This window comes from Rattus norvegicus, chromosome 5 (assembly GCF_021556685.1).
Source record: "Rattus norvegicus strain SHRSP/BbbUtx chromosome 5, alternate assembly SHRSP_T2T, whole genome shotgun sequence".
Classification (NCBI taxonomy): domain Eukaryota; kingdom Metazoa; phylum Chordata; class Mammalia; order Rodentia; family Muridae; genus Rattus; species Rattus norvegicus.
In genome coordinates, this window is record NC_141538.1 from 104,624,365 (window position 1) to 104,650,217 (window position 25,853).

The 25,853-nt window shown below is 41.3% G+C and overlaps 1 protein-coding gene across 7 annotated transcripts in view; it reads right to left on the reverse strand.

Annotated features, from left to right (window-relative positions):
- Bnc2 (basonuclin zinc finger protein 2) overlaps positions 1 to 25,853 on the reverse strand; it is a 401,546-nt gene that overhangs the window by 282,869 nt on the left and 92,824 nt on the right. For all 7 annotated transcript variants that reach the window (NM_001415824.2, NM_001106666.4, XM_087548057.1 and 4 more), the window contains 1 exon segment: positions 1,497 to 1,622. In NM_001415824.2, the coding sequence (NP_001402753.1) occupies positions 1,497 to 1,622 (126 nt within the window).

Consider the following 25,853-nt stretch of genomic DNA (forward strand, 5'->3'; position numbering starts at 1 on the left):
TCAAGATTCACATTTCAAAAAGGCATCTTCAGTCAGTACAGATCTTATGCCTACGAAAGATCAAACATTTTACTATCTTGTTTTGATCTAAAAACTGAAAAATGACTTTAATCTTTTTGTGTGTACAAGCAGTGACAAAAGCTTTCTTACCACAAGCAACAGTTGATATTTTTTTGAGAAAAATCTTCTTAAAGAGTGGTGTCTCTCCTTAAGTGACTATGAGGATAAAAATAAAAAGCAAAAAACAAAACACCAACAGGCTGGGGCATGGGGGTGCACTGGGGAATTACTTTCCTATGACCATGAAAGGTGTAGGATTGTAAAGATAATATTAATGTTTTTATTTACTTCCTCCTAAAAACTACAGACTGAGATGCTGGCAGCCCCAGTAAAAATGTCATAATAATAGTTTAAATTACTGTCAAGAAGGAAGATTGAGATTTACTCTAAACACACACACACACACACACACACACACACACACAAACCAAAAAAAATCCCAAAAAAACATGTTGCAAGACTAGGCTCAATACCTTACAATTATTTGAAAATATAATGCTTCAAAGTTAACACATTAAAACAGGACACACTAAAATTAACATAAAATTAACATATGTAACTCTCAAACACAAAAATATAAATTAAAAAAGGGAAATTTGTGAATAATGCCAAGACTATGGTAAACATACGCCTAAGCATACACACATTCACAAATACGCACAAGCACACACACATATACACACATATGAACACACACACACATATACTCACAAACACACATACATACAAAAACACATAAAGAACATACAAACATGCACAAACATAAACTCACACAAATACACAGATGTGCACATAATCCCACACAAACACACACTTAAATGAAAAACACTGATGCAAAGAAAATTTGAATGACTTTGGGATTGTTTTTCAAATCAGAACATTTTAAATGGGAAGAATGGAGGCATCTGGTATAGGGACCTCAGCTGGAAGCAAGTAGACAGGAAGTTTTTCACATACAACTACATTGTCTGTCCATCCAGCTGATGTCCTGGTTATGCTCACCTCATGAAAACTCATCAGTGTGTGTGTGTGTGTGTGTGTGTGTGTGTGTGTGTGTGTAACACATATACATTACAGTTCAATTCCTAAAGATTATTTCCCTGACACATCCATTTTAAAAACAGTGATGATTACAATAAATCTGCCCTACAACTATGTTTAAAAAAATGAAAAGGGGGAAAGAAGAGATGAAACAAAAGAAGACTTTATCATTATCAAAATCATTCAAATGACTGCCACAAAATTCTACTGCATAGAGTATCTTCAGAGGTAAAAACTGTTGGTCAGCAGGTAAACACATTCATCTCCTACCATGCACATGATGGTGAAAGGCAGCAGAAGTGTGGAACAAAGAACAAATTATGTGGGAACGAACCTCAACAGACAGTCAAAGACTGAGCATATGCAAATGACTTAAAAAGGAAAAAGCGACATACCTCAAGTTGAGATGGGTCAACGCCACAGCATGGGACCTTAAAATGTGCTTGCCAGTCTTGATCACCGAGCCTGCCCTCCGACTTGTAACTGAGGCAATTGGGAGGTGGGGAGGGCACAAAATGTGCCTGTTGAGAGATTAGAAAAGGAAATTATATACAATGTGCAGGCGGTATTCCACAAAAATCTGGGTTACATCAAGATACTTGATCTTAAAAACTGCAAACTCTACATACTCCTCTGACCACTCAAGACACTTGTAAAAAGAGTTGATTACTAAAGTTCATAGAACCAATGGTTACATCCATGAACCGTAAGACAGCAATGAGGAGTAACAGAACAGTTCACTGATAGGTAACAGGGCAGGCGACCAGACTCAGGGCTTCTCGTGTGCACGCATAACTCTGCTAGGAAGCCAAACCAGCACTTCACTCAGACCCTTTTAAAGGGGGACTGGAGAGTTGTGTGGGTATCTGAAACCAGGGCTGCCAAACACAAGTTCTACCAGTGAGCTACATCCAGCCAACACCCCAACTCGCCCCATTTTCTTCTACTAGCCATCAAGAAAATCATTATAGACCTTCCTGCTCACTGCTGAAGAACTACTTATCAAGCTTCACATACCAAGTACAAGAAGCGGTGGGGAACCCCAGAATAAGACATGATCCCTGCGCACGGGTTTATAATCTACTATAGAATAGAGGTCATGCATGAAAATGACCTTATATAAATGAGAGTGTGGGAAGGCAAGAACAGTAAGTCCTTATGATTTAGGAAAGGATGACTTCCCACTGATATGGGGAAAGAAAGCATCTAAGCAAAGGCTGCCCTTTGCTCTGGGCCCTGAGAGACCACAAAGATTCCTCAAGGGAGACAATCCAGCTTGATTAGAGCATAGGGAGGGTGATGGATAAAGCAGTAATGAATGAAAGCATGTGCAGGCGATAGAACTTTGGGTAAGAGTCTCTCGATCCACTCAGCTGCTACTCTGATACCCACCAAGTGACCAGCCAAGTCTACTAAAAGACAACACTACCACAGGGTGATTGTTAGTACTTTTAAAGAAAGCACATCTAGGACAACACGTTAAAACATGAATAAAAAGAAGCTAAGCGATCAATCAGGGAACTATTATAATAAATAGGAGACCAGAATGACAGATACCAGGACACATGGAAGGGGGCCAGAATGACAGACAGCAGGACACATGGAAAGAGACCAGGATGACAGACAGCAGGACACATAGCAGGAGACCAGAATGACAGATAGCAGGACACAAGGGAGGAACCTGGACAGAGAGTTCTTGTAGAGAAACCAAGTTAGTTTCCATGTTGGGTGGCTCACAACTGTCTATAATCAATCCCAACTCCAGGCCATCCAACATCTTCTTCCAGCCTCCACAGGCACCTGCATGCATGTGCACACACAAGCCCCTCCCCAAGATGCAGATACATACCCAGGATTAAAGATAAACATAAATCTTTTAAAATATGTGGATCACAAAAGCCAGTGTGACCCTCGGGATCTGATTGGCAGTCCCTTTTACAGAAATAAGAATCAAATCATTTAGAGGAATAGTCAAGCTCAGCGAGAGGACTAAAGGAATGTATAATCTGTAAAGACAAAGAGGCGGACATGGTAAAAATGTTCCTTGAATGAATGAAAGGAGAGAAAAAAGTACGAGAAATGTGGCTTGAAAAGTCAGTAGGACTGAAAGAAGTGTACTTAGGAACAAACAGCTTGTTTTCCACTAGAGGTGGTTTAAAAAAGAAAGTCTACAGTAAGCATAGGGGACAAAGCCAGTTGAGAAAAGGATATTGCAGATCTAAGCCAGAGGGGAAAATGATATAAAGGGTCCTAGGAGAGAACGTGATAAGAACACAAATGAAAAGGTTCTCTGAAGAGAGGAAAAAAATCCCTCAGACACCAAAGGAATGATAAAGAAAAACTTCCATGGTAAGAAACGCAGGCATTAAGGCCGGTGGGTGATGGCACCCCTCTAGTCCCAGCACTTAGGAGGCAGAGGCACGTAGATCTCTGAGTGTGAAGCCAGCCTGGTCTACAGAGTGAGTTCTAGGTCAGCCAGTGCTACCCAGAGAAACTCTGTCTCAACAAAAACAAAAACAGAGAAATTCAGGAGTTGGGGTGTGTGTGTGTGTGTGTGTGTGTGTGTGTGTGTGTGTGTGTGTGTGCACATGTGAATATATGAACAGAACCTCCCAGTCCACTCAGTGTTGACTTCAGGAGCGGACAACTTGGCATTGAATAACCAATTAGAGGGCATCTTCCTAAGGGAAGACAACTTCTCTCAGCATCTCAGTTGCGCCTGTGGTTTTTGTCTGGGGTTGGGACCCCATGAGATTTCCCTGCCCCCCGTCCCCCACATTGTCCTCCTTCAGGCCTTGCCATATTGTAACAATTAAAGAAGATGAGGCCAGAAACTTGAGAAGGAGCGAGGGTGGGGCCATGGAAGTTGTTAGAGGAAGGAAAGGGAATGGGGAGAAATGATGTAATTATATTTTACTTAAAACAATAATAAATACACGTAATGTTTTAAAAAAAGAGACACAGATATTAAGAGTCCAGTTAGGAACACAAACTAGAGAACAACTGGAGAAAAGGAAAGGAATAGTCTACTCAAAAGGGCACGACGGAGGTCAGAATCCAGGAGGAGTGAGCAGATTCAGTGCCAAGCGGCAGAGGCGGGGTTGGCTCTGAAAGTACTTGAGAAGTCTCCTCCCAGTCAAGTGGCTGAAAGACAGTGCAGTGGACTTAGTTCAGAACATGCACTGTTCTTGCATGGGATCCAAGTTCAGTTCCCAGTACCTACATAAGATGGCTCACAACTGGTGTAACTATAGTTCCAGGGGACCTGATACCTATATACATATGTACATATGTACAATATCTCTCTCTCTCTCTCTCTCTCTCTCTCTCTCTCTCTCTCTCTTCCTGAAAGATTTATCTTTTAAAATTTAAAGAATCTTCTTTTAAAGGCAGTGCTGTTAGGAGTTGGAAATGCTGACATACTGACACTGAAAAATAAAATAACGAAAACCAGTCAGGTGCTCCTAATGCAGAGAACAATGCTTTGCTCCAGAACACATAGCCCAGAAGGAAAGAGAACTCTGAGAACTATAGTGATCACACACATTCCCACAGTGATGAGTCCATGTAAGAAATTAAAATACCAAGAATAGATTTTAGATCAAATTATTTGATCTTTATTTATTCATAAACCCAATTCTAAGCATATACAGGGAATTTTTTAAAAGTGGCTGTAAATTTACTCCTGGCTAAAGAAATTCCCCAAAGCAAACAAAAACTGGAAATACTTTTTAACTATTATCACATACGCGATTTAAATGGAGGAAAGAGGAGATGTCTAAAAGTATTGCTTCATTAGCAGACATGAGACAAAGCTGAGGAGGTAAGTCCCCCCACCCCTTACTGCTAACCCCTACCTCCAGGCCCATGTGATCCAAAGTCACATCAACTCTCCACCCAATTAGTGAGGGCTGCATTAGGAGAACTCAGCACTTTTAGTCCAGAGTCCCTCCAGAGACTAGGGAAATGAGTTCCATCACATGGCCAGAATCAACAGCCACCGAAGAAACACCTCAGGGACATGGACAAAGACATTTATCTGCTGTGCTGGCAGCCACTACAGCCAGTCTTCCTAACAGAGTCCTTTCTGTAAGGACCGCTGTCTAAGTGACCCGTCATATAGCTTTATAAAGTAGCATTAATACTGTGGGCCAAAATGAGATTGATCTTTGAGCTTCGTGGTCTCCTGTTGTCAACAGTGCATTATAAAACCAATACTAAATACTTTATAAACAGGTCTCCCTGCAGTGTATTAGAGAAACAGTGCATATTTCATGCCCCATAGTTAGGTAGCCACATATCCATCAGGCCAATAAATTATTTATTAGATACCCAGAAGTGCAATAAGAGTCAATAAACTAACTTCTGGATAGTTGTATGCACTATTTCAATGGAAATTATAACCTGGCTGAGAAAACATTCTCACTAACAATGGCGGCTGGAAGGCCACCCCGCCCCCTCAAGTATACCATTAGAAGGGAGCACGTATGTCTCAAGCAAGAGAGAAGAAACTCTATGTCCAGAAGATGATTTTTGTTCCTGAACTGTGATACCCAACACCATATGCATTTCTTTTGTTTGTATACACAGGCCTCTGATTCTCTCATCCTCGAGGACAGCTCAGGGTGGTAATAATCGGTAGAAGCATTTCTATCACACCTCAACTCAGGCCAGATGACAGCTCCCACTAAGGCTTTGCACTTGTGATCTCAAAGAAACTACGCAGCGACTTGAGTGTGTGTACAAGGTCTGTGCTACATGCACAGCAAAAAGTACGGAACTTATTAACCAAAGGTTTAAAGGAACTTTCATTTATTTCTTCATTTCTTCCCCCCGCCCCTCGTATTTTGGTTAAACCTCCCAAGCCACTAGATACGAGTGATGCAGTCACCAATGCCCAGTCTGACATCATCGGGCATCTACAGTTAATTCTACCATTTCTGAAAGAGGACCTTCTGCTCCGGAACGCATTCCAGCCCTTCAAAGAATAATGTCTTCAGCCGGGAGCTATTTCTCAAGCTATCAGAGGCGTGGACCTTTGTGTAGTATTGCGGGTGCCATGGTTTCACATGCTGGCCACATTAGTACTGAAGAGCAAGCATCTGTAACCCACAGCTGTGTGTGCTCCAGCCCCAAAGCACCCGCAGGGCCGGTGCCAATGCAAACCACTCTTCCCGTCCCACATCAGAACCACACTGGTTTTCTTCAGGAGCCAGACTCTAGATACAGTCCTGAAAGTGGGGCTTTGGGTACTTTCCACTGACATGATGGGTATAGACTGTCAAGAAGAATACCATCAGAGGCATTGGCTCTTTCCTTCTCCCCATCCCACACTGAGTGGATAAGTTATAAAGGGGAAAGGGAGGGGCAAGTGCAGCAGAGGATAGGCTCAATGAATAGTGTGCATGTGTATAAAAATGTGCTTATGTAACACAAAACTATGCACAATGAATATATACAATGAAAATATTTTTTTCAGAAAAGGAAAAACAAAGGTTATATAGTATTAAAGTATCTTGAACAGCCCCTAGGGAAACAACCTAAATGGATAAACATATAGTGTGGTTTTTCCCATAGTGTTTTTATTTTTCTTCCTAATATCTTATAGCTTTATTCCTACAGGCAAGAGTTTTGAAGGGTGAAACACATTTTATGAGGGTTAGGTGAAAGCGAAATTAAGGATGAGTATGAGAGAGATGATTTCACATTACTTTCTCAAAGAAACGTCCCTGAATCCCTATGTCATGAATCCCAAAACGTCCCTACACATCATGAATGCGGATACAAAAACAAGGACCGAGACTAAGTTCTTTGTATTATTTTCACCACTACAACCACAACTGCTAAGATGACTCTTCATATTAACGAGTTTGGTATGAAGACAAACTACAAAAGATGCAGCCTCTGACCTCAAGTACTTATCTATGTCTGTGGGGATTTACTACTCCTGCTAGATTTACTTTCCTTCTCATACTCTCGCCCAGAGGAGGTGATCATCACTCGAGACTTGGAGCCTTTCCATGGGTGGGGCTTACATATGGCAAGGAGAAGGGGTATTTGCCCTTGGACACGGAGGGTACTAGATTCAAACCTTAGTGAGTCTGGTTCGCTTGCAGCAAAGAGAAAGGCTACAATTTCTGAAAACTTGACAATGATCTCACTGAGTTTGAATAAAAAGGGAAATCATAAAGTGTGAAGGTACACCGTGCTCAGTGCTTTATCATATCAAGCACACGGATGCATGAACGGTGTCACTATGCACTGAACTGGCAGCACACAGCTAAGTCGGTATGATGCAGCGATCTCTGCACACAGCAGCCCACATGCATTTTATTCATATTCCAAGTGTGTCCAGGCAGTCAACTGTGTATAGTGATTAGAAGTCCAGCAAGGAGACTTCTTTAAACATATGTCTGACTATCTGTAGAAGCTTTAACTTACTTGAAAAATCACTTAACCCAAAATTTCCAACTCCAAATAGTAGGAGTAGAGGTAATTTATAGAATTGTTGTGAAAACTAATACTTTGGTTAATACAAAAGGTTTACCTAGTTTCTAATCATAGATACTCAAGAAATAGGAATCTGTCCTTCTGTATCTTTCTCCCTCTCCTCCGTGTGTGTGTGGTGTGTGTGTGTGTGGGTGTGTGTGTATGTGTGTGTGTATGTGTGTGTGTATTTGTGTGTGTGTGTGTACAGATTTCAAACTAGATGGCCTTGAGCATTTTTTGTTTGGCTTCATGTGTTTTAATTAATGGCCAACATATAAAGTTCAAGAAATTTTAAAGTTAAAATACAAGTTATCAGCTGCAGGGGTGGAGGAGTGAGTTAGAGAGAGGTAAAGCGTTGAAAGATGTAGCAGAAGCATTCCTTTACAGCACCTGTATGCTGAGGTGGAACAGAAGCCACTGTCTTTCTTAGCCGGCACCCTCTCCCCCCACCAGTCCCCTACCCTCACCTGTTTTCCTCATTTTGTTGTTCTCCGTGCTACTTGAGCCGCTCAAGCACTACATATGGAGAGGTCATTCCCACACACAAAGGAAAATGGCATTTAAACAAGGCTGGCCTTGAACTCACTGAGATCCACCTTCCTCGGCCTCCTGAGTGCTAGGATTAAAGGTGTGCACCACTACGCACAGCTCCAGATGTTTCCCATTGCTAGCCTCTGCTGCTATCACAGACACGGGCTTTGTGCGAGTCAGTCAATAGAGGTAGTTCTGAAACATATTTGCTTTCAATCAATGGAGCCCTTTTCTCTGAAAAATGAAGATGTGAATTCTGAACATGGGCGAAGAGCAGTGCAGAGCCTGGGTTTCTCGGTCTCCGTAATTTGAGACATTCTGCAGGGGTTGTGTTGGGGGGTTGCTAATTTAATATGATTGCTTTACAACCAAGGAAACTGAGGCTAAAACATAAAGTGTGTTGGTAACAGAACAAGGGCCATTTTTCAGGGCTTGGGTCTACCACATTACTTTGACAGTGGAGTTCAAAGCAATGGCCAAATGTTGAAAACTCATGGTATACCAGAGTTTCTCTTACGGACTTGACAAAACCAAATATTAAACTTTCCAGAAACACCACAGGCAAGTCATATTTAAACTAGCTTGAAATAGGCAAGATTGGAAATCATCAACAGTTGGACAGATTCAAGCTTTTGTATACAGCCCCATGAGCCAGACAATGAAGTTTTACAAGTACAACAGGGGTAGATATTGTGACTTTTGGCTAACTCTAGCACTGGGCATTTTATATGGTACATACAATCAAGAGTGTTTCCACATCCCGCTTTCTAGAGAAAGCCAAGCCATAGACGTAAGAGTGAAGGAAGAAAGTAAATATGCCCATTGGCTAGGATCTCATCTCTATAAGGCATAGTGACAAGTTACATAAAGATGAAATTGGACAAGAATCCAGTAGTTAGAACTACTACAGCATTGGTCATCATGAATAGAAATAGTCAAGGGAAAATTACTCTGTACTTAGTGAGCACCTGCTCTATGTCAGATACTGTGAAAAGGATAAAGATTCCCCTACATACATTCCATTTTCCCTTTCATAAGCCTTATTATAAAAGTGCAAATAAATAAAAACACTCCACACCAGACCCAAAGTGTACGCGACTTGATGAATTTATAGCCCATTAGAACTGCAACGCAAAGTGGAATCTAGAAAGCTTCACATTAAATTTTACTCGTTAAGTATTGAATATATTTTATGTACTTATCTAATACCAAAAAAGCCCCAGCCCCAAATCCATGACAGAATTTCAATCAGAAAAAAAAGCCCTCAGTATCCTCCACCCATCAATGATCTGAATTAGTCTTCTTCATTCCTTTGCACTTTGCTTGTCTTCATGCTACAGAGAATCCACATGTGCATCTGCTAACATCTACACAGACATCATTGACTTCATTCTGCATGACAGAGATGTGGTATAGTTCTAAGTCCTATATGTATTCTAAGTTCTCTATTACATGTGTATAATATATTAGGGTATTAGTAGTTATATATATATATATGCATATGCATTATGTATTAGTTTATGTATTAGAGTGGAATAGTACTCCATCCACTTGACCTGAACCAGCAGGAACAGGGGTCCTGAATGACAAGATGTTGAGTGGAAGACCAGGGATAAGAAATATAAAAGACAAAATAGAGAAGACAATCTAGAACCAGGAGCTCTTGTATAAGCGTATGACACAGTCCAAGCAAGTTTCCCAAGAAGTACAGTATCCCCTTGGTCCGGCTAAGACTGAACCCCCAGTGAACATGATTGTTGGGGGGAGGGCGGTAATGGGGGGGGGAGGATGGGGAGGGGAACACCCATAAAGAAGGGAAGGGGGAAGGGTTAGGGGGATGTTGGCCCGGAAACCGGGAAAGGGAACAACATTCGAAATGTAAATAAGAAATACTCGTTAATAAAAAAAAAAGAAAGAAAAAGAATAAAAAAATAATAAAAAGAATAAAAAAAAAAGTACAGTATCTGAGATACCATTTGCAGCCAAAGGCAGCTGAGGGTTAAGCTAGATGATATTGTCAGAGAGAACAAGAGACACCTCAATACATATATGCATATATGTGTGTCTATAATTCCCATTTTTATAAAATACTTCTCATTTTGTTCTTTACAAGTCACCTGAGATACGTATTAATACCTTATGAACGAGGAAACTGAAGCCAGCAGGATTAAATCACTTGGCCCAATCATGTTATAGTGAAAATTAAGACTGAGTTGGTCTCCTTTCAAAGCATGTCTCAATTTGCTGTGTTGTTTGCTTTTTATTTTTTAAACAAGAATTTCCTTGAAAATTGTTAAATACTATCCTGTATCTTTAAAAGGCAAATGTTTTTCTTTATCAATTTTTTTTTTCAATTTGAACATCACTTAACAAGGAGTGCTATATTTAGGGATTAGGGAAATTATTTTCCAGAAGAGTTTAGACCAAAAGAAATCTGGGAATACACCACTTTAAAAAATTCAATAATCTACCACATTTATCCTTTTATAAAGTTATAATTACACATTGTATAACTAACGTACATTTTCATGCTTTTAGAATTTTTAAATTTATTATGATCCTTTTCCATAGAATATTAAGTAGCTTTTAAAAAGTAAGAAAAATGTAGGTGCTAATAAGAAACATCTCCAAGAAAATCACAAGAGGTGCAGAACATCCTCACAGTGTGTGGCATTAATGTCTAAAAGTATAAAATAAAAAAGAGGGGACAAGGGAGAGAAAGGCCTTATACCATGGCCTGGACAAAAGGATGACCAAATAGAGTTACATCGTTTATTGTTCCAAATAAGCTTAGCAACTTTGCTTCTTCTCTGGAGGAGACTGGAAACACTGCCCACACCATCAGAGTTGTACCATTTTACATAGTCATTCCCGACTTACAGGCAGCCAGGTATAAACACTAAGTGGAAAGAGAAGGTGTAAACAAGCACTCTCTTTTATTAAGAAGTCCCCAAGTCACTGCAAGTGTCACTTGCTGTGTATGAACTCGGAAGAAATAATTTGATCCTGAGAGGACTTGTGACAGCACTCTAAACAGGAGGGCAGTATGAGGAAGTGCAAGGCAGCACAGTGCACACTGGGAAGATGCAAGGTATTAGTAAGAGATGAGATTATATGGGTAAACTGCACAGGCCTTGAGATGGGGAACCAAGTTCCTCAACTAATCAATGCAAGGTTTATGATTTTCTAGGAATAATGGACAGTGAATATAAGGAGAGGGAGATGGAAAGGGAGGGGGGAGGGGGAGGGGGAGGGGAGGGGGAGGGGGAGGGGGAGGGGAGGGGGAGGGGGAGGGGGAGGGAGAGGGGGAGGGAGAGGGGGAGGGAGAGGGGGAGGGAGAGGGAGAGGGAGAGGGAGAGGGAGAGGGAGAGGGAGAGGGAGAGGGAGAGGGAGAGGGAGAGGGAGAGGGAGAGGGAGAGGGAGAGGGAGAGGGAGAAGCTGTAAGTATTCAGTTGGGGGCGGTTGTATTTCTACATTTCCCACAGACTATAAGGTGCAAGAACAAGGGGCATGCTGTTTTTCTGTACCCTACAAGTGTATAAACACTTGAAAATACAGTATATTCAAACTGAAAATGGAAAGTCCATGACATGACAGCACCTAAATATGCTCTAACCCCAGCAATTAGAAGAAATAAATTAGCAATTTACAAATACTTCCATTTTTTTAAAAAAAAGGATCCCGTATGATACCCAAAAACCTATTTACAGAAAAAAATTAGTATTTGTATTTATAGGCCAATTATTTCTACCTCAAAGTAATTCCCCAAAACAAACATGGCAGAGCACTGGTACTGTGTTGATAGTCATTTTTCTACCTTATAATCCTAACTGGAAGCTCACTCCAAAACAACGGTAACTATGGCTTTTGTCCTGAACTACGGAAGTACTATGCCCAGTCTATACATCTGTACAGGGGTCCTCTGGCCATGCTCTCCAGGAAGAAACCCTTCTTCAGAACTCACAGCAAACCCAGCCAGCCAGTGTATCTGTTCTCTCACACAAGCTTAAATCTTCATGATTTCCCACACTCCAGAGGCCTCCACTCAGGCCCCAAACTCGGTATGTGTGAATCAGACCATCCTAACTGTTCCCATATAACTGTTCCCTGCCCATTTCAGAGTTTTGTTAACAAACAATTAAACCTCCTACTCATCAGGGCTTAAAGGCAAATTCAAGTGTTTAACTTCTATATTCTTACCACATTTGGCAAACTGCCCGGTATTCAAAGGTATTTAAGAAATTTGGATGGAGGAATGAACACTGGATGAGGAGAGGGGCTAAGCCCACAGTGTGCTTCTCTGGGCTGCTCCCTCAGCAGCACTGGCAGCCTTTGCTGACTGAGCACCGTGTGCTGTTTTGTTTGTTTCCCTCAGCTCTTCCTCTCAAAGCGTCTATCATTAGTCAGTAAAGACGACTTGCTCATAAGAGGAAGCATCTTTCCCCACTGAATTTTGACTTTTCTTCTTTTTTTTTCTTTTTTTTTTTTTATTAACTTCAGTATTTCTTATATACATTTCGAGTGTTATTCCCTTTCCCGGTTTCCGGGCAAACATCCCCCTCCCCCCTCCCCTTCCTTATGGGTGTTCCCCTCCCAACCCTCCCCCCATTGCCGCCCTCCCCCCATAGACTAGTTCACTGGGGGTTCAGTCTTAGCAGGACCCAGGGCTTCCCCTTCCACTGGTGCTCTTACTAGGATATTCATTGCTACCTATGAGGTCAGAGTCCAGGGTCAGTCCATGTATAGTCTTTAGGTAGTGGCTTAGTCCCTGGAAGCTCTGGTTGCTTGGCATTGTTGTACTTTTGGGGTCTCGAGCCCCTTCAAGCTCTTCCAGTTCTTTCTCTGATTCCTTCAATAGGGGACCTATTCTCAGTTCAGTGGTTTGCTGCTGGCATTCGCCTCTGTTGACTTTTCTTCTAAAGTTTCTATTTAGTGTCATATTTTAAAGATTTTCAGATCAAAACCAAAGGAAAATTAAATGAAGAATTGATAGAGTCCAAGCTAAGTCCAGAACCATGAAGACTTGCTTCCTTTCCTAACTGTATTTAAGCGATTGCAGGTGAGCTGCCTAGGGTTCCAGGAACACTTGAGGCTGCCGAGACAATGTTAAAGAAAGACCTCCATCTTCCTCCAGGATCTCCTCAACACAACACACTAAATGCTTTTAAGGAAAGCAAGTGCCACCTCTAAAATACCACAAATTAAAACCTTCAAGAAAAGCCTCTCTTCTGGCTCGGGCTATATCTCAGGAGAGAGTGCTTGCTCAGAGTATATGAGGCCTGGGCTGGACCCTCAGGCCTCTCTACAGATGCCCAAAGAAATGCAGCCTCTGTTCCCTCTCTTGTACTACAGATTTATCAATTACTCTTAGCCATAAATCTTAAAAAGATGTGAAACATTTTCCTAGACTATTAACTCCATCAAGATATATTCCTAAGCAAATTATTATGTGTATATTATGATTTAAAAATATTTTGCCAGTGTGAGTGGATATGGGCTGCACCTCGAACGTGCATGACCAGCACTCTACCGCTAAGCTGTCTCTCACATTATTCTTTTAATATGATAATGTAAAGATTCTACTTAACACAGAATTTCCATGTGAAGGCAAAAACAACTGCCTTGTGATATTCTAAGAATACTTTTAAATACTATGCCTTAGAAAGAAATGACTTTAGGGGTCATTGTCCCCCTGACATCTGTATTCCAAATGAAGCGGAGCGGCAAAGGGTTCCTTTCAGGTGGGAAGCTGTTTGGGACGCCTCCGTTTCCTTCTTGCATTCATTCTGACTTACTCTGCCCAGCGTGATAAAGAAATAGAAACCATTAGAAAGAAAATTTGAGTACTTTTAGTTTTAACTTCCCTCTTGATTCAAAGCCTCCATCTTTAAGTGTAATTAATTGGTGACTGAAACTGAAACTTTAAGAAACATTAAGGGAGTCATTACCGTATTGGAACAATTGGTCAACACCATCAACGGGTTTGCGGGCCAGCCGTTTAGTCAAAAGAGGTATCATGAGGGTGTACACCAAACAGGTGACTTAGTATTTCAACCTTAGAACTCAAATTCTCGTGCGGTCTTGGAAAACAATGTGGAAACCCCACGTCAAAGACAGCCTCGAAAACTGGTGGGTTGAAAAGAAAATACAAGTTACACCAGGACCTGCACACTTCTAGATTCTCATCTTTCCAAACAACAACAACCAAAAGCATGTCACCAAGTGAACGGGATCTTGAAAAGAAACAAATAAAACACACCACGGCATTTTGTATACAACAAGGCAACCAAAAATGTGTGAGTTGCCCAACGAACCGACGTGCACTGCATCCTACACGGTGATTCAGTGAGGCTCGGGTCAAAGGAAGGGGATCCCACAGTTTCCTAAACGTGCTCTCGGGGGGATCCCGGTGGAGCACTTTCATAGTGATTAAAACTTAGGAAACAGCAGAGCGCCTGATGTTAAGACGTTGCCACGTTCCTTAATGTCATGTGAACATCCCAGGTCAAATACGACATGACACTAATAGTTTGAAAGTAAAGTGGATAAACCAGACACTCTTAACAGACGTACCAGGGTCCTCTTCGCAGCGGCTGTGGGATCGACACGGGGCAGAGGCTGAACATTAACAACGGTTGTAAAGGTAGAGCTAACCCCAAATGTGTTAGCATGAAACTACCTACTTCAAACAGATTTCAGAGGATGTTTTATTAAATCCTGAAATGCATGTCCTGGTTAGATTTCTGTATAAATTTGATTTACAAATTCCACCGAAAATGTGCCACAGCTGGCAGAATAAATTACTACAATAAATCATTATTAAATAACTGTAAATCTTTGTAATGACATAACGCCTAACTTAAAAAAAAAGTATGCAGCAATGGAACTCCAGTAGAAGAAAAGCGCTCTTCACGCAGGAAAGCAAATTACAGAACCTACCAGGCCGGCATTGCAATATGATTCAATGACTAAACAGGGAAATACAATTCACATAAATTGTGCTGGAATCTACAGCACAGTCGCGCTTACTGCCTGCTATCACATGAAAACAAACTCTGCAGCAAGGGGTAACGCGTTCAAGCTTTTCACACGGACGGCAGAGGCGTCTTACAGGTACAGCTGCAGCCAATATTTTGTGAGACAATAAAAAATGTATTCCAGGTATCAATCAACAAGCCCAGTTTGTCCTTTCTCTGAAGCTTCATAAATATTCTGAAGAAATAATTTATCTGCCCGCCACACTCTCTTCCCTCCATACACAGCTCCACCCTACCTCCAAATAAACTTTTTCAGAAAATGTAGAGTTGCGTTCCTTTTGATGTAGAGTGGTTGGGTAGCTTCGGCAGTCCATTACCTTAGACACTGCTCGGAGTAAATCACTCCAAACATCTCTGCCTTATTTAGCTCTCGGAAGCTTCCACTTGTCAACCTTCAGAGGCTTGGTACCCTGTTGCAACCAACACGGCTCATGGCTCTGGCCAGCAGGATGAGCTCCGACAGATGACAGGCCCCAGAGTGCCCGCTCACAGCCTGTGATTGCTGCCTCTGCCTCTCGGGAAGGGTAAATTATTAACTGACACCTTCATAGCAGGAGAACTGTCTAAGACAAACCCATTAAAACTGTTATCCCACCAAATATTTCACACTGCCAGTTGGTAAAGTCTCTGTCCAGGTCACCATTTCTTTCTCTTGACTGTGTTTATACTTCAGTTCCCCGACACTGGTCTTCATAAAATGGAAAGATGTTCCTGAATGTCACCTCTTCCCACTTTTCTATTTGCCACATCCCAGTCGGCAAAAGTATTTCTTCATAGGGAGCCAACCCCCTGCTTCTCTGAATCCATTTAGACTCACTAGAACAGGCGACTGATTTAGGCAGGTGGATCCAGGGCAAAAAAATACACAAACTGATCTATCGAATACGATAGATGGCAAATAGTCTTAATTTTAAACTAGATCAAAAGCACTTTGCAAATGAGCATTTTCCCCACCTACATTTCATTTTTGAATTTGCTGCAGCAACTAAGAGAATCACTCAGACAGTCTACTCTAGACACACACCTGGGGCTCGGGTATTCCTTCCCAATAAGACACTTCCCCCTTCACCCTCACTTCCGAACTACACAGAACCATACACATTCCCCACTCTCCAGGGAGAGCAAAGCATCTGTGCTATGGCCTCAAATCCAACACATTCCAGACCAAATAAATAAGCCTGTAAACGGATACCTAGCTGTATGGGGGGATAAACATCTACAAGTTATGTGTGGAAACAAATGAGAATATTTCCAAATAAGCAAAAGTTCAAAGGAGGAGAGCAAGACAGAATGATAGGACCACCAGGTATCAGGGGAGGCTCAGAGCACACTACAGAGACTCAGAGGATGTACAAACACGAATGCGGAAGGCACAGGTCTGGATTACAAGTGCTGGAGACCTGAATGTTCGGCCACATTGCCAGGGAAAGTAATAAAAGATAAAAATAATAGTGGATGCTGGGACGATGACTACTGCATCAACCACACAAGAATAATTTACTTGTGTTAAATCTGTGATTACACAGCAAAAAAACCTAACCTTCTCCTTTCTCCCCTCACTTTCTGCATCCCTACACACCCAGCCTATCCCCAGGCTCCAGTTCACAATGGCCAGTTGAGGGGCACAAGGCCCTCTCATCAGCCTATAACATCACTGTGGCGGTCTGAATAGGAACGGCCCCCAAAGACTCATGTGTTTAAATGATTGGGCCACAGGGAGTTATTGGCACTATTAAGAAGTGTGGCCTTGTTTGGAGTAGGTGTGGCCTCGTTGAAGGAAGGTGTCACTGTGGGGTAGGCTTTGAGGTCTCCTGTGCTATGTCCAGCATGGCACAAGGTCTTCTTCTGCTGCCTTTCAAACAAAATGTACAACCCTCAGCTCCTTCTCCAGCACCATACCTACTTGCCTGGCTGCCTGCCTCCCTGCCTGCCTGGCTGCCTGCATTCTGCTACGTTAGCCACCATGATGATAATGGACTAAACCTTTGAAACCGTAAGCCAGCCTCAATTAAATATTTTCTTTTAGAAGAATTGTCATGGTGTCATGCTCTTCATAGCATTAAAACTGTAACTAAGACAATTGCTTTATACACTACAGATGGATTTGCAGTGCAACTCTGTTTCCAAGGCCCTGTGTAGTAGCAACTTCAAACCTGACTTCTCAACTCTGCCCACCTTAGCAAATGATGTCGTCAGCCGCTCTGAACTTGGAAATGACTTTCTCCTTTTATAAACCACCATTCTCTCCTTCCTCAATTTTTTAAAACAAGTGTTTCCTTGGAGACATAGTGTATCTGAGCCCTCCCTCTAACCTTTGGAACAAAGACAAATGTTTCTAGGGATTGAACCCAGTCTCTAGAGTTACATACAGCGATAACATCAGGATAGAGTTAGTGAGATTTGTCACTTAGTAAATCAACTAAATATATGTATAAATGACTGTTTTGGATCCAAATGTCCTCATGGAGACTTAGGAGAGATTATTCCAAAGGGGAAACACTTTGTCAATTATAATTTTATTATTTTTAACCTACTTTTCTACATAAAATGGAAGACACAGTCCCCTATCTTTGTAGCTGTTTTGAGCTTCATTACATGTGTATACCTTTCAGTGCCCACTCAGTAATCTACTGTGTTGTCCTTTCTTGATGGGAATGTGTTTCCCGTTTGTGTGGTTGGCAGGATTATTGCATTTGTTGAAGTCTTGCTGTTCTAATACTTTTCTTATGGAATCTCTAGATCCTTCTAGTAACTCTACATTCACCTACTCTCTAGTTCACTAGCTACATCCCAGCACACAGGAGTACACACTCACATGCAAGCAAACATTCTTACACACACACATAGACACACACAGAGACACACACAGGCACATGCACACATACACACACACAGACACGCACAGGCACATGCACACATACACACACACACACGCTCACACAGGCACACACACAGACACGCACACACAGACACACACAGGCGCACACACACACACAACACGCTCACACACAGGCACGCACACACTCATGTACAAATAACATTCACAGATAATCCCTACCTCAGCTTTATGGATTTGCATTTTCTCCTTTCTAACTGACTTCTGAATGACAGCTGAGTTTCCCAAATCCTCTAAAGGGAACATGATTTTCAACCTCTGCCCACCTGACTCCTTTGATCACCTGACTCCTCTCCCATTGACCAGTTTCTACCAGCCATCTCACATAGATCTTGTAGAATATCTATATGAAGGTGTTCTGAATTCATTCCATTCACTTGAGTACCAAAATGAGGTATTACTAGTATCAATGTAAGGAAGTCTTATAAATTATCACATAATTTGTATTATATCAGATAGCTTTTATCTCTTTATAGTATTTAAAACTCAATACTCATTAAACAAATTAAAAACACACTTAAAGCCTGTCTTCTTTCTGGTCATTTCTAGGCCTCCTGCATTAATTCTCAGAACGTTTAATCATTTGTTTATCTTCTTTCTCCCCTATTTGTCACTAAAAACACAATGGTAAGGCTCTTTGGACCTATACCCCAGTACTAGGGGAAAGAGACTAAATAAGTACTTCTGAGTATACTCTTCAATAGCTAGGCAGAACAAGGACAGAAACTACTTAAAGCCCATTTCACCGTCACGTACTTGCCTATTAGATATTTATTCTAATCTCAGGTCTCCTGTTGTATAGTAGAGTATCTTGCATTCTGACAGTCTGCAATGATTACTAAGTAGGAAAACATTGTCACAAGGAATCCAACCCCTCATCAGCCCTGCTTTCTGAAGAGCACTATGTGAACACAGAGATGAGCTCAGTTACGCCCTGGGGCTTGAGTCCAGTAAGCCCTTATACAATTTCTTGACAACTGTTAAGGGTGACAGAATTAGAAATGCCTTCATGTGTCAGAAGGTTGGAGATGGTGCATCTGTATGACAAAACGGGCTATGTTTGGGTATGCCTTCAAACTCCTTCGTCAAAATTACATCAGTGACAATACCATTGCAACTGTCAATGAAATCCTGCTCTGTTCAGCTCTTATCAAATGCTGGCTATATTTTTGATACCATGAAACGGTTAGAATGACTTTTTTCTTTGTCTCAATGCTAGGGACAAGCACAGGCCTCACATATACTAGGCAAGTTTGTTACCAGGGAGCTACATCCCGTGCCCATCAACCTCTGGTTAAAAGATAAAACCTGTCTAGGAAGGTGTTCTGAATTCATTCCGTTCATTTGGGTACCAACATGAGCTGTTATCAGTCTCTGTGTAAGGAAGTCTTATAAATTACCATGTATTTTGTTTTTCTTTTCTTTTTTTTTTCTGGAGCTGGGGACCGAACCCAGGGCCCTGCGCTTGCTAGGCAAGCGCTCTACCACTGAGCTAAATCCCCAACCCCCTACCACATATTTTTTAATAGACCAAATAGTTTTTATTCCTTCATAGCATTTAAATTTTGACAAATATTTAACGAATTAAAAACACAATAAGGCAACCATGACAAGGTCACAATAAGGTCACCATGACAAGTTAACGAAAATCTAATGGCTTTGATCAAGAGAAACTTACATTCTGTTGGACAGGTCTCACTGAGCCAAACACAAAAGTGTAGCATCTTCAAGAGGTGCTAATAAGACAACCTGCTTCCCAGTCCTGTCAGGCTTCAACGGTCTGGAGATGCCAGGATGTTCTAGCTGACCATTCGTCCTTCCATTATTACAGCTCTTTCCCTCACCATAGCTAGAAAACCTTCGTGACTCTTAACAACCCATGCAATTAAATTAGGTCTACTTAGATCATGAAGGAATGTCTCCCTCATCTCAAGATCCTTAACTATAACCACATCTCCAACGTCTCTAAGGTTAGGATTTGCAGGTTCTTTCATTTTCAATGTATGTGATGTGCATGCCTATATGAAAGTGAGGGCTGTGTGTGTGTGTGTGTGTGTGTGTGTGTGTGTGTGTGTGTTTGATGAAAGTGAGGGGTATGTGTGTGTGTGTGTGTGTGTTTGATGAAAATGAGGGGTGTGTGTGTGTGTTTGATGAAAGTGAGGGGTGTGTGTGTGTGTTTGATGAAAGTGAGGGGTGTGTGTGTGTGTGTGTGTGTGTCTGTGTGTGTGTGTGTCTGTGTGTGTGTGTGTCTGTGTGTGTTGGTGTTGGATGATTGGTCATCTCATTCTGCAGGACCCCTCAATTGAGCCCAGAGCTCACCGATTCACTTAGTCTAGATCACAAGCTTGTTCTAGGTATCACTCGTCTCTCCTTCCCAAGCACTGAAATTACATATGGACTGTCACCATGTCATCCTGACATTTATATAGGTGCAGGGACTCTACACTCACGTCCTCATGCTGGCATAATTGAGCGCTTTAACGTCACACAGAGTCATTTCCTCAGTGTACTATGCAGGTTCTTACAATTTGCACACAATGAGGAGCTATTGTGCTGTAGACCAGACAAGTCATGTAAAATTTTCAAGTTGGCATCCTAATAGTGAGAATTAACAATATTCCTAACTGTGTAATAAACGAAACTGTGGTGTGAGGTATCCACTTTGTCACCACAATTAAAACCTTCAAACGATCAATTAATTTTATTGATAGTCACACACACATACACTTAAATTATTTTTTCTCTTTTTCAAAGTAATTGATTAATTAATTAATTAATTAATTTTAATTTTTACACTCCAGATTTTATTCCCCTCCTGGTCCACCCCCAGACTGTTCCATTCCTATACTTCCCCCACTCAGTCTCCACAAGGATGTCCCCACCCCATCCACCCCAGGAGACCTCTAAACTCCCTGGGCCTCCAGTCTCTTGAGGGTTAGGTGCATCTTCTCTGACTGAACCCAGACCCGGACGTCCTCTGCTGTACATGTGTTGGAGGCCTCATCTCAGCTGCTGTGTGCTGAGATGTAAGCTGCTTCTACTAGGGGAAGAAAGGCCATGAAAGTTGGTTATCCCGTGTCTGAGAGTTCTCGGGGGTCCAGGTTAAATTGAGATTGCTGGTCCTCAGCTTCCTCCAGTTTTCCCCAAGTCAACCACAGGGGTCAGCAGCTTCTGTTCACCGGTTGAGTGCAAAGATCTCCATGTGACTCTTTCAGCTGCTTGTTGGGTCTTTTGAAGGAGAGTCCTAAAAAAATGTATTTATCTTTCTTTTACTTGGATGGGCAAAATATTCTGTGATGAGTTTGTTTGTGCTCTACACAGTGATTCCTAGGAGGATTTGTTTTCATTTTAAAGTGGTAAATCTAGGAAACTAATTCATCTAAACTTTGTTGCCATACTTAACATCATAGTAATCATTTTCAGGTTACCCCAGACAGCAGTGAAGAGAAACAGTGTACCAATTATGCATCAGGACTAGTGTAGTTGCAGCACTGGAATTAAGACATTACACCAATTGTACTTAATATTTTTGTTTTGTTGTACAAATATCTTTTTCCCACAGAGAAGTTAAGGTCATACCTAAAACTTGTTTAATCAGGGACACAAACTTCCTATGTCAATGACATCTGAAAGGACTTTAATGGAAAGTTATTTTATTAAAACTCATAGGGCAAAACCCAACCAACCAATCAACCAAACAAAAAAGCCCCACAAAGCAGATTGTCTCTAATTTGTTTTTGTCCAGACATCTTGCCCTTCTGTTGGAATGTAAGCTTCCTCAGTAGCATCAGTGTGAATGAGTGTTGATATCCCTCACACTACACTACACAGGGGATAGAGAGCACTACAGTGTCAGCACACGTCCTCAAGATGCCTTCTCCACCAGGACATTTATTTACAACCCTGCCCTGCTGTTTACACATTGTAAATCTGTGCAGGCATCCACAATAGCACTGAAGGCCAGAAGTAGCATAAACTTTTAGAATTGGAAACTCATGATTTAGGTATATTTAAATTTAATTTGTAATATAACGAATTACTTTTATATCAAGAAAAATAAAATAAGCTGCTTCTACTGGGGAGAGAAATGCCATGAAAGTTACTTAAAAAAACGACATCTCAGCATGCCACCAAGTGTTTGGCTTCCTTTTAAGAGCAAGGGGAAAAAAGAGATTCAGTATAATCTCCTCAGGGTGATTAGTAAGCATCCAAATGCCATCTCTGTTCCATGGCTCTCAGAACACATACTCAGAATTAGTGGGAATATCAGTAACTAAGGTGTTTAATATCATCTCTATCCACGTGCTGGGCCTAAACACGAATCTCCAAAATATCACCGTGTGTGGTCTTTCAGAGCTCAACCTTAGCAGATTAAATGTTATTCCTTGGGATTTATAGGTATTGGGAAAAGGGCAGTGAATAGAAACAGTAAAAAAAAAAATCTCTAAAGAAGGCTTCTTGGACCCTGACTGCAGCAGAGGAACTGAGGAACTAGAGGATCTCCCACTACTCTTAGCTCCTCCATTCCCACAGTCCCAGCAGTCACTGTTCTTCCTGATCCCCCATCTGCTCCAAAAAAACAACCCAGGTGAACCACACAGGTAAGGGGGAAAAACCATCACTGTCCGTGACTGGACAGTGTCCATATGGACTCTCAAAGAGACGTAAGTAGCTCAGAGGAGAAGGTGGCCCGGAAAAATCACCCAAACTGTGCTTGAAATGTATAGAAAATGTAGTTGCTCACGTAAATAAATGAATGCAGGTTACCCTAGAGAACAAGGTGATCTAACTCTGGTCAATACCAAATCACCCCACATGAGTGAGTGTGTGTGTGTGTGTGTGTGTGTGTGTACCAAATTCTTCAGATGTAGAGGAGGCAAAGGCCAACTGGAGCTTAAGACATTACTCTAGATTCTGAAAATATTGTATCCATAATAACCACATTTCATTTTCCTTCACAATTTCATGTAACTATATTATTCCAGCAACAAAATTAATTATTAAATGTGTAAACATGATCTATTTTTCCATACAAACAAATCAATTCTATAAAATTCAGTCAGCCTTTTAGTTTTGTTTTTTTTTTTCAAAAGTTGAGTCAAAATGAAAAAAAAACCTACCAAAGTTTAAAAGCAGCATATTGGTCAAAACTTTTGGATTCTCATTATTAAATAATTAGCATAAAACCCAAATAATAAATGATAGGTTAATGTGACATTACTAGTGCTTATTTATCTATTTGGGTCTTTTAAATTCTTCAGTGCTTATAATGAAATATGGATTTGGTTTCTGTCATCACCCTTTTACTGGACAAAAACAAAGAAAGAAAGAAAGAAAGAAAGAAAGAAAGAAAGAAAGAAAGAAAGAAAGAAAGAAAGAAAGAAAGAAAGAAAGAAAGATAGAGAGAGAGAGAGAGAGAAAGGAAGGAAGGAAGGAAGGAAGGAAGGAAGGAAGGAAGGAAGGAAGGAAAGAAGGAAGGAAGGAAGGAGGGAACAAGGGAGGGAGGGAGGGAGGGAGGGAGGGAGGGAACCTAGCTAGCCAGCCGGCCGCAGGCGTTTCTCTGTGAGTTTGAGGCCAGCCTAGTCTATCTATTGAATTCTTGGACATCCAGGACCATGTAGAGTGTCACAGTCCAGACTATGACACTCACTTATTTTAATTACAAGGTTATTAACTCTAAGGACTATATGCATTAACTCTAAGGACTCCTATTTGAGAAATTAGTGCTTGTAACCCGCAAATGTTACACACCACCAAGTCCAAAGTGTTTGAGATGGATCAGTTCAGAAATGAGGGAGTAACATTATCTCAGTATCCAGGGTATCAGTGAATAAGGCAGACAAAGAACCGAGAGAGCCACATTTACCAGTTTCAGAGAGCAGAGGTAAATGAAGGACTGGTTAGGTTCTTTGAGAACAGCGACATCTGTGAGATCAAAAGAACCAGGAAGCAAACTCTCTGTTCTGGATGGAACTCCATCTTCCACTTTTTCACAGACATCAAGTTGGTGCCACCCAAGGCCATATGGAAGTCTGTCGCCTTCTGGGTCAGTATATGAGGTGTGAGGAAGGAAATATTCAAGACAAAATGCCAGAAGGGACTGATCTAGGAAATCCAATCAGCTTGTACAAAATGCCTTTGAACACTTTCCAGAGACAGTCAGAGATCTTTACCCATCAACTCCCAATGTTTTGCTCTTTGCTAGAGAAACAGTACTTTTAAAAAAAGACCAGGAGGCAGGTGGGTGGGCGGGTGGGTGATTATTCAAAACCACTTTAGAACCCCTGGACATTCATTTCACAGACAGGAGATCAACAATAAAGCAGGACCTTCAAATGGACTCCCTTGTAGGAGGCTCCAGAGAAGCTCACAGGGATCCTAAGAAAGTGACCACTGTCTCCTCACTTTTCTATGTTCATTTTACAATTTGCATTCTCCAAATTAAGGGGAGGTAAGGAGAAACAGAACCTAAGCACATGCGAAGAGAAGGAGAAACCTGACCTCTGGGGGCCGCCTGCTAACTCCTCACGTCCACAGAACATATTCTGAGACCTGACATTTTAGGATTAATAAGTTTCCCCTCCGTATATGGCACTGTAATAAAGTAACAATAATGCTAACAATAACGAAGGCGCCTTGCTTCTAGTGCCTTATACCTTACTTAAAGTGCTTTAATGACTCTAATGGATTGAAGCATCCCTGTGAGATCAAAGGCTCATATTATCATTTCCAGTCTACATCAGAGAAACCCAAGGAAGAAAGGTTAAGTGACTTGACCAGGCCTCACTCATCAATACAGTGATGTTCTGACAACAATTAAGGGGCTACAGACCCCTGCACCGTCTACATATCTGCTCGGCTCAAACTGGACTCCAACAAACATCTCTCCAGCTGGGAGTAACACTGGCTTCAGAGGGAAAAAATCCTCTCTTTCCAGTGAAAAATAAAGAATTCCTCAAAATGCCAGTTGCAAACCAATTTTTGTACAGGAACAACCTCCTTCCTTTCTACGGTTAAGATCTACGGTACCAAAGGACGCCACTGCAAATCACCTTGGTTTGAAGATCTAATTTGATATAAAGTTAAAAAATAAACAAGATTTGACGTATAGGGGACAGAACAGAGAATCCAGCCTTACACTCTTCTGCCTACCGGTTAATGGGAGAAGGTCGAAGAACCTGTTATTTCCAAATGAGAAAATTCTAACTTTCCTCCATCCCTTTACATCTGTTAAGCATGAAGACAACACACCCAGCGGAAGAATGTTCAAGTACCATGCCACTGAACGCAGCAAGATCGTCTCTAGGCAAGGCGGGTGTCAACAAAGGGAAAAGCTAGGCATGCATTGGTCCTGTGTCTGTCACATCCTCCCTTGGTAAAAACTAATTTTCCCCACTGAGAGAGGAATGAATAATCTAACCCTAACATGAAGTCTATTTACCGCTCGCTTATTTGAGCTATCAAATATGTGATTAGAATTAAAATCACAACTGGAATTGGTTCCTAATAAAAGTTACCCTTGCTCTCTTTCCCACCCACACAAAAGTAATTCTGTTTAGAAACCTTTAGTTTTTTTTGGCACCACCCCACTCTTGGGGTGTGTAGCTAAGTTACTGCCAGTAATTGCTTCCATATAATACTGTGTTTTCAAACATGTTTGCATACTTTTGATGATGCCTAACATTAATATTACATTTAAAACTCCAGACAGGCACACAGATTTATTTTGTGTTATACTACAGTCTATCGAAATGTAGCAAAGCGAACACAGAGGGGAAAGTGACTTCAATTCTAAATAT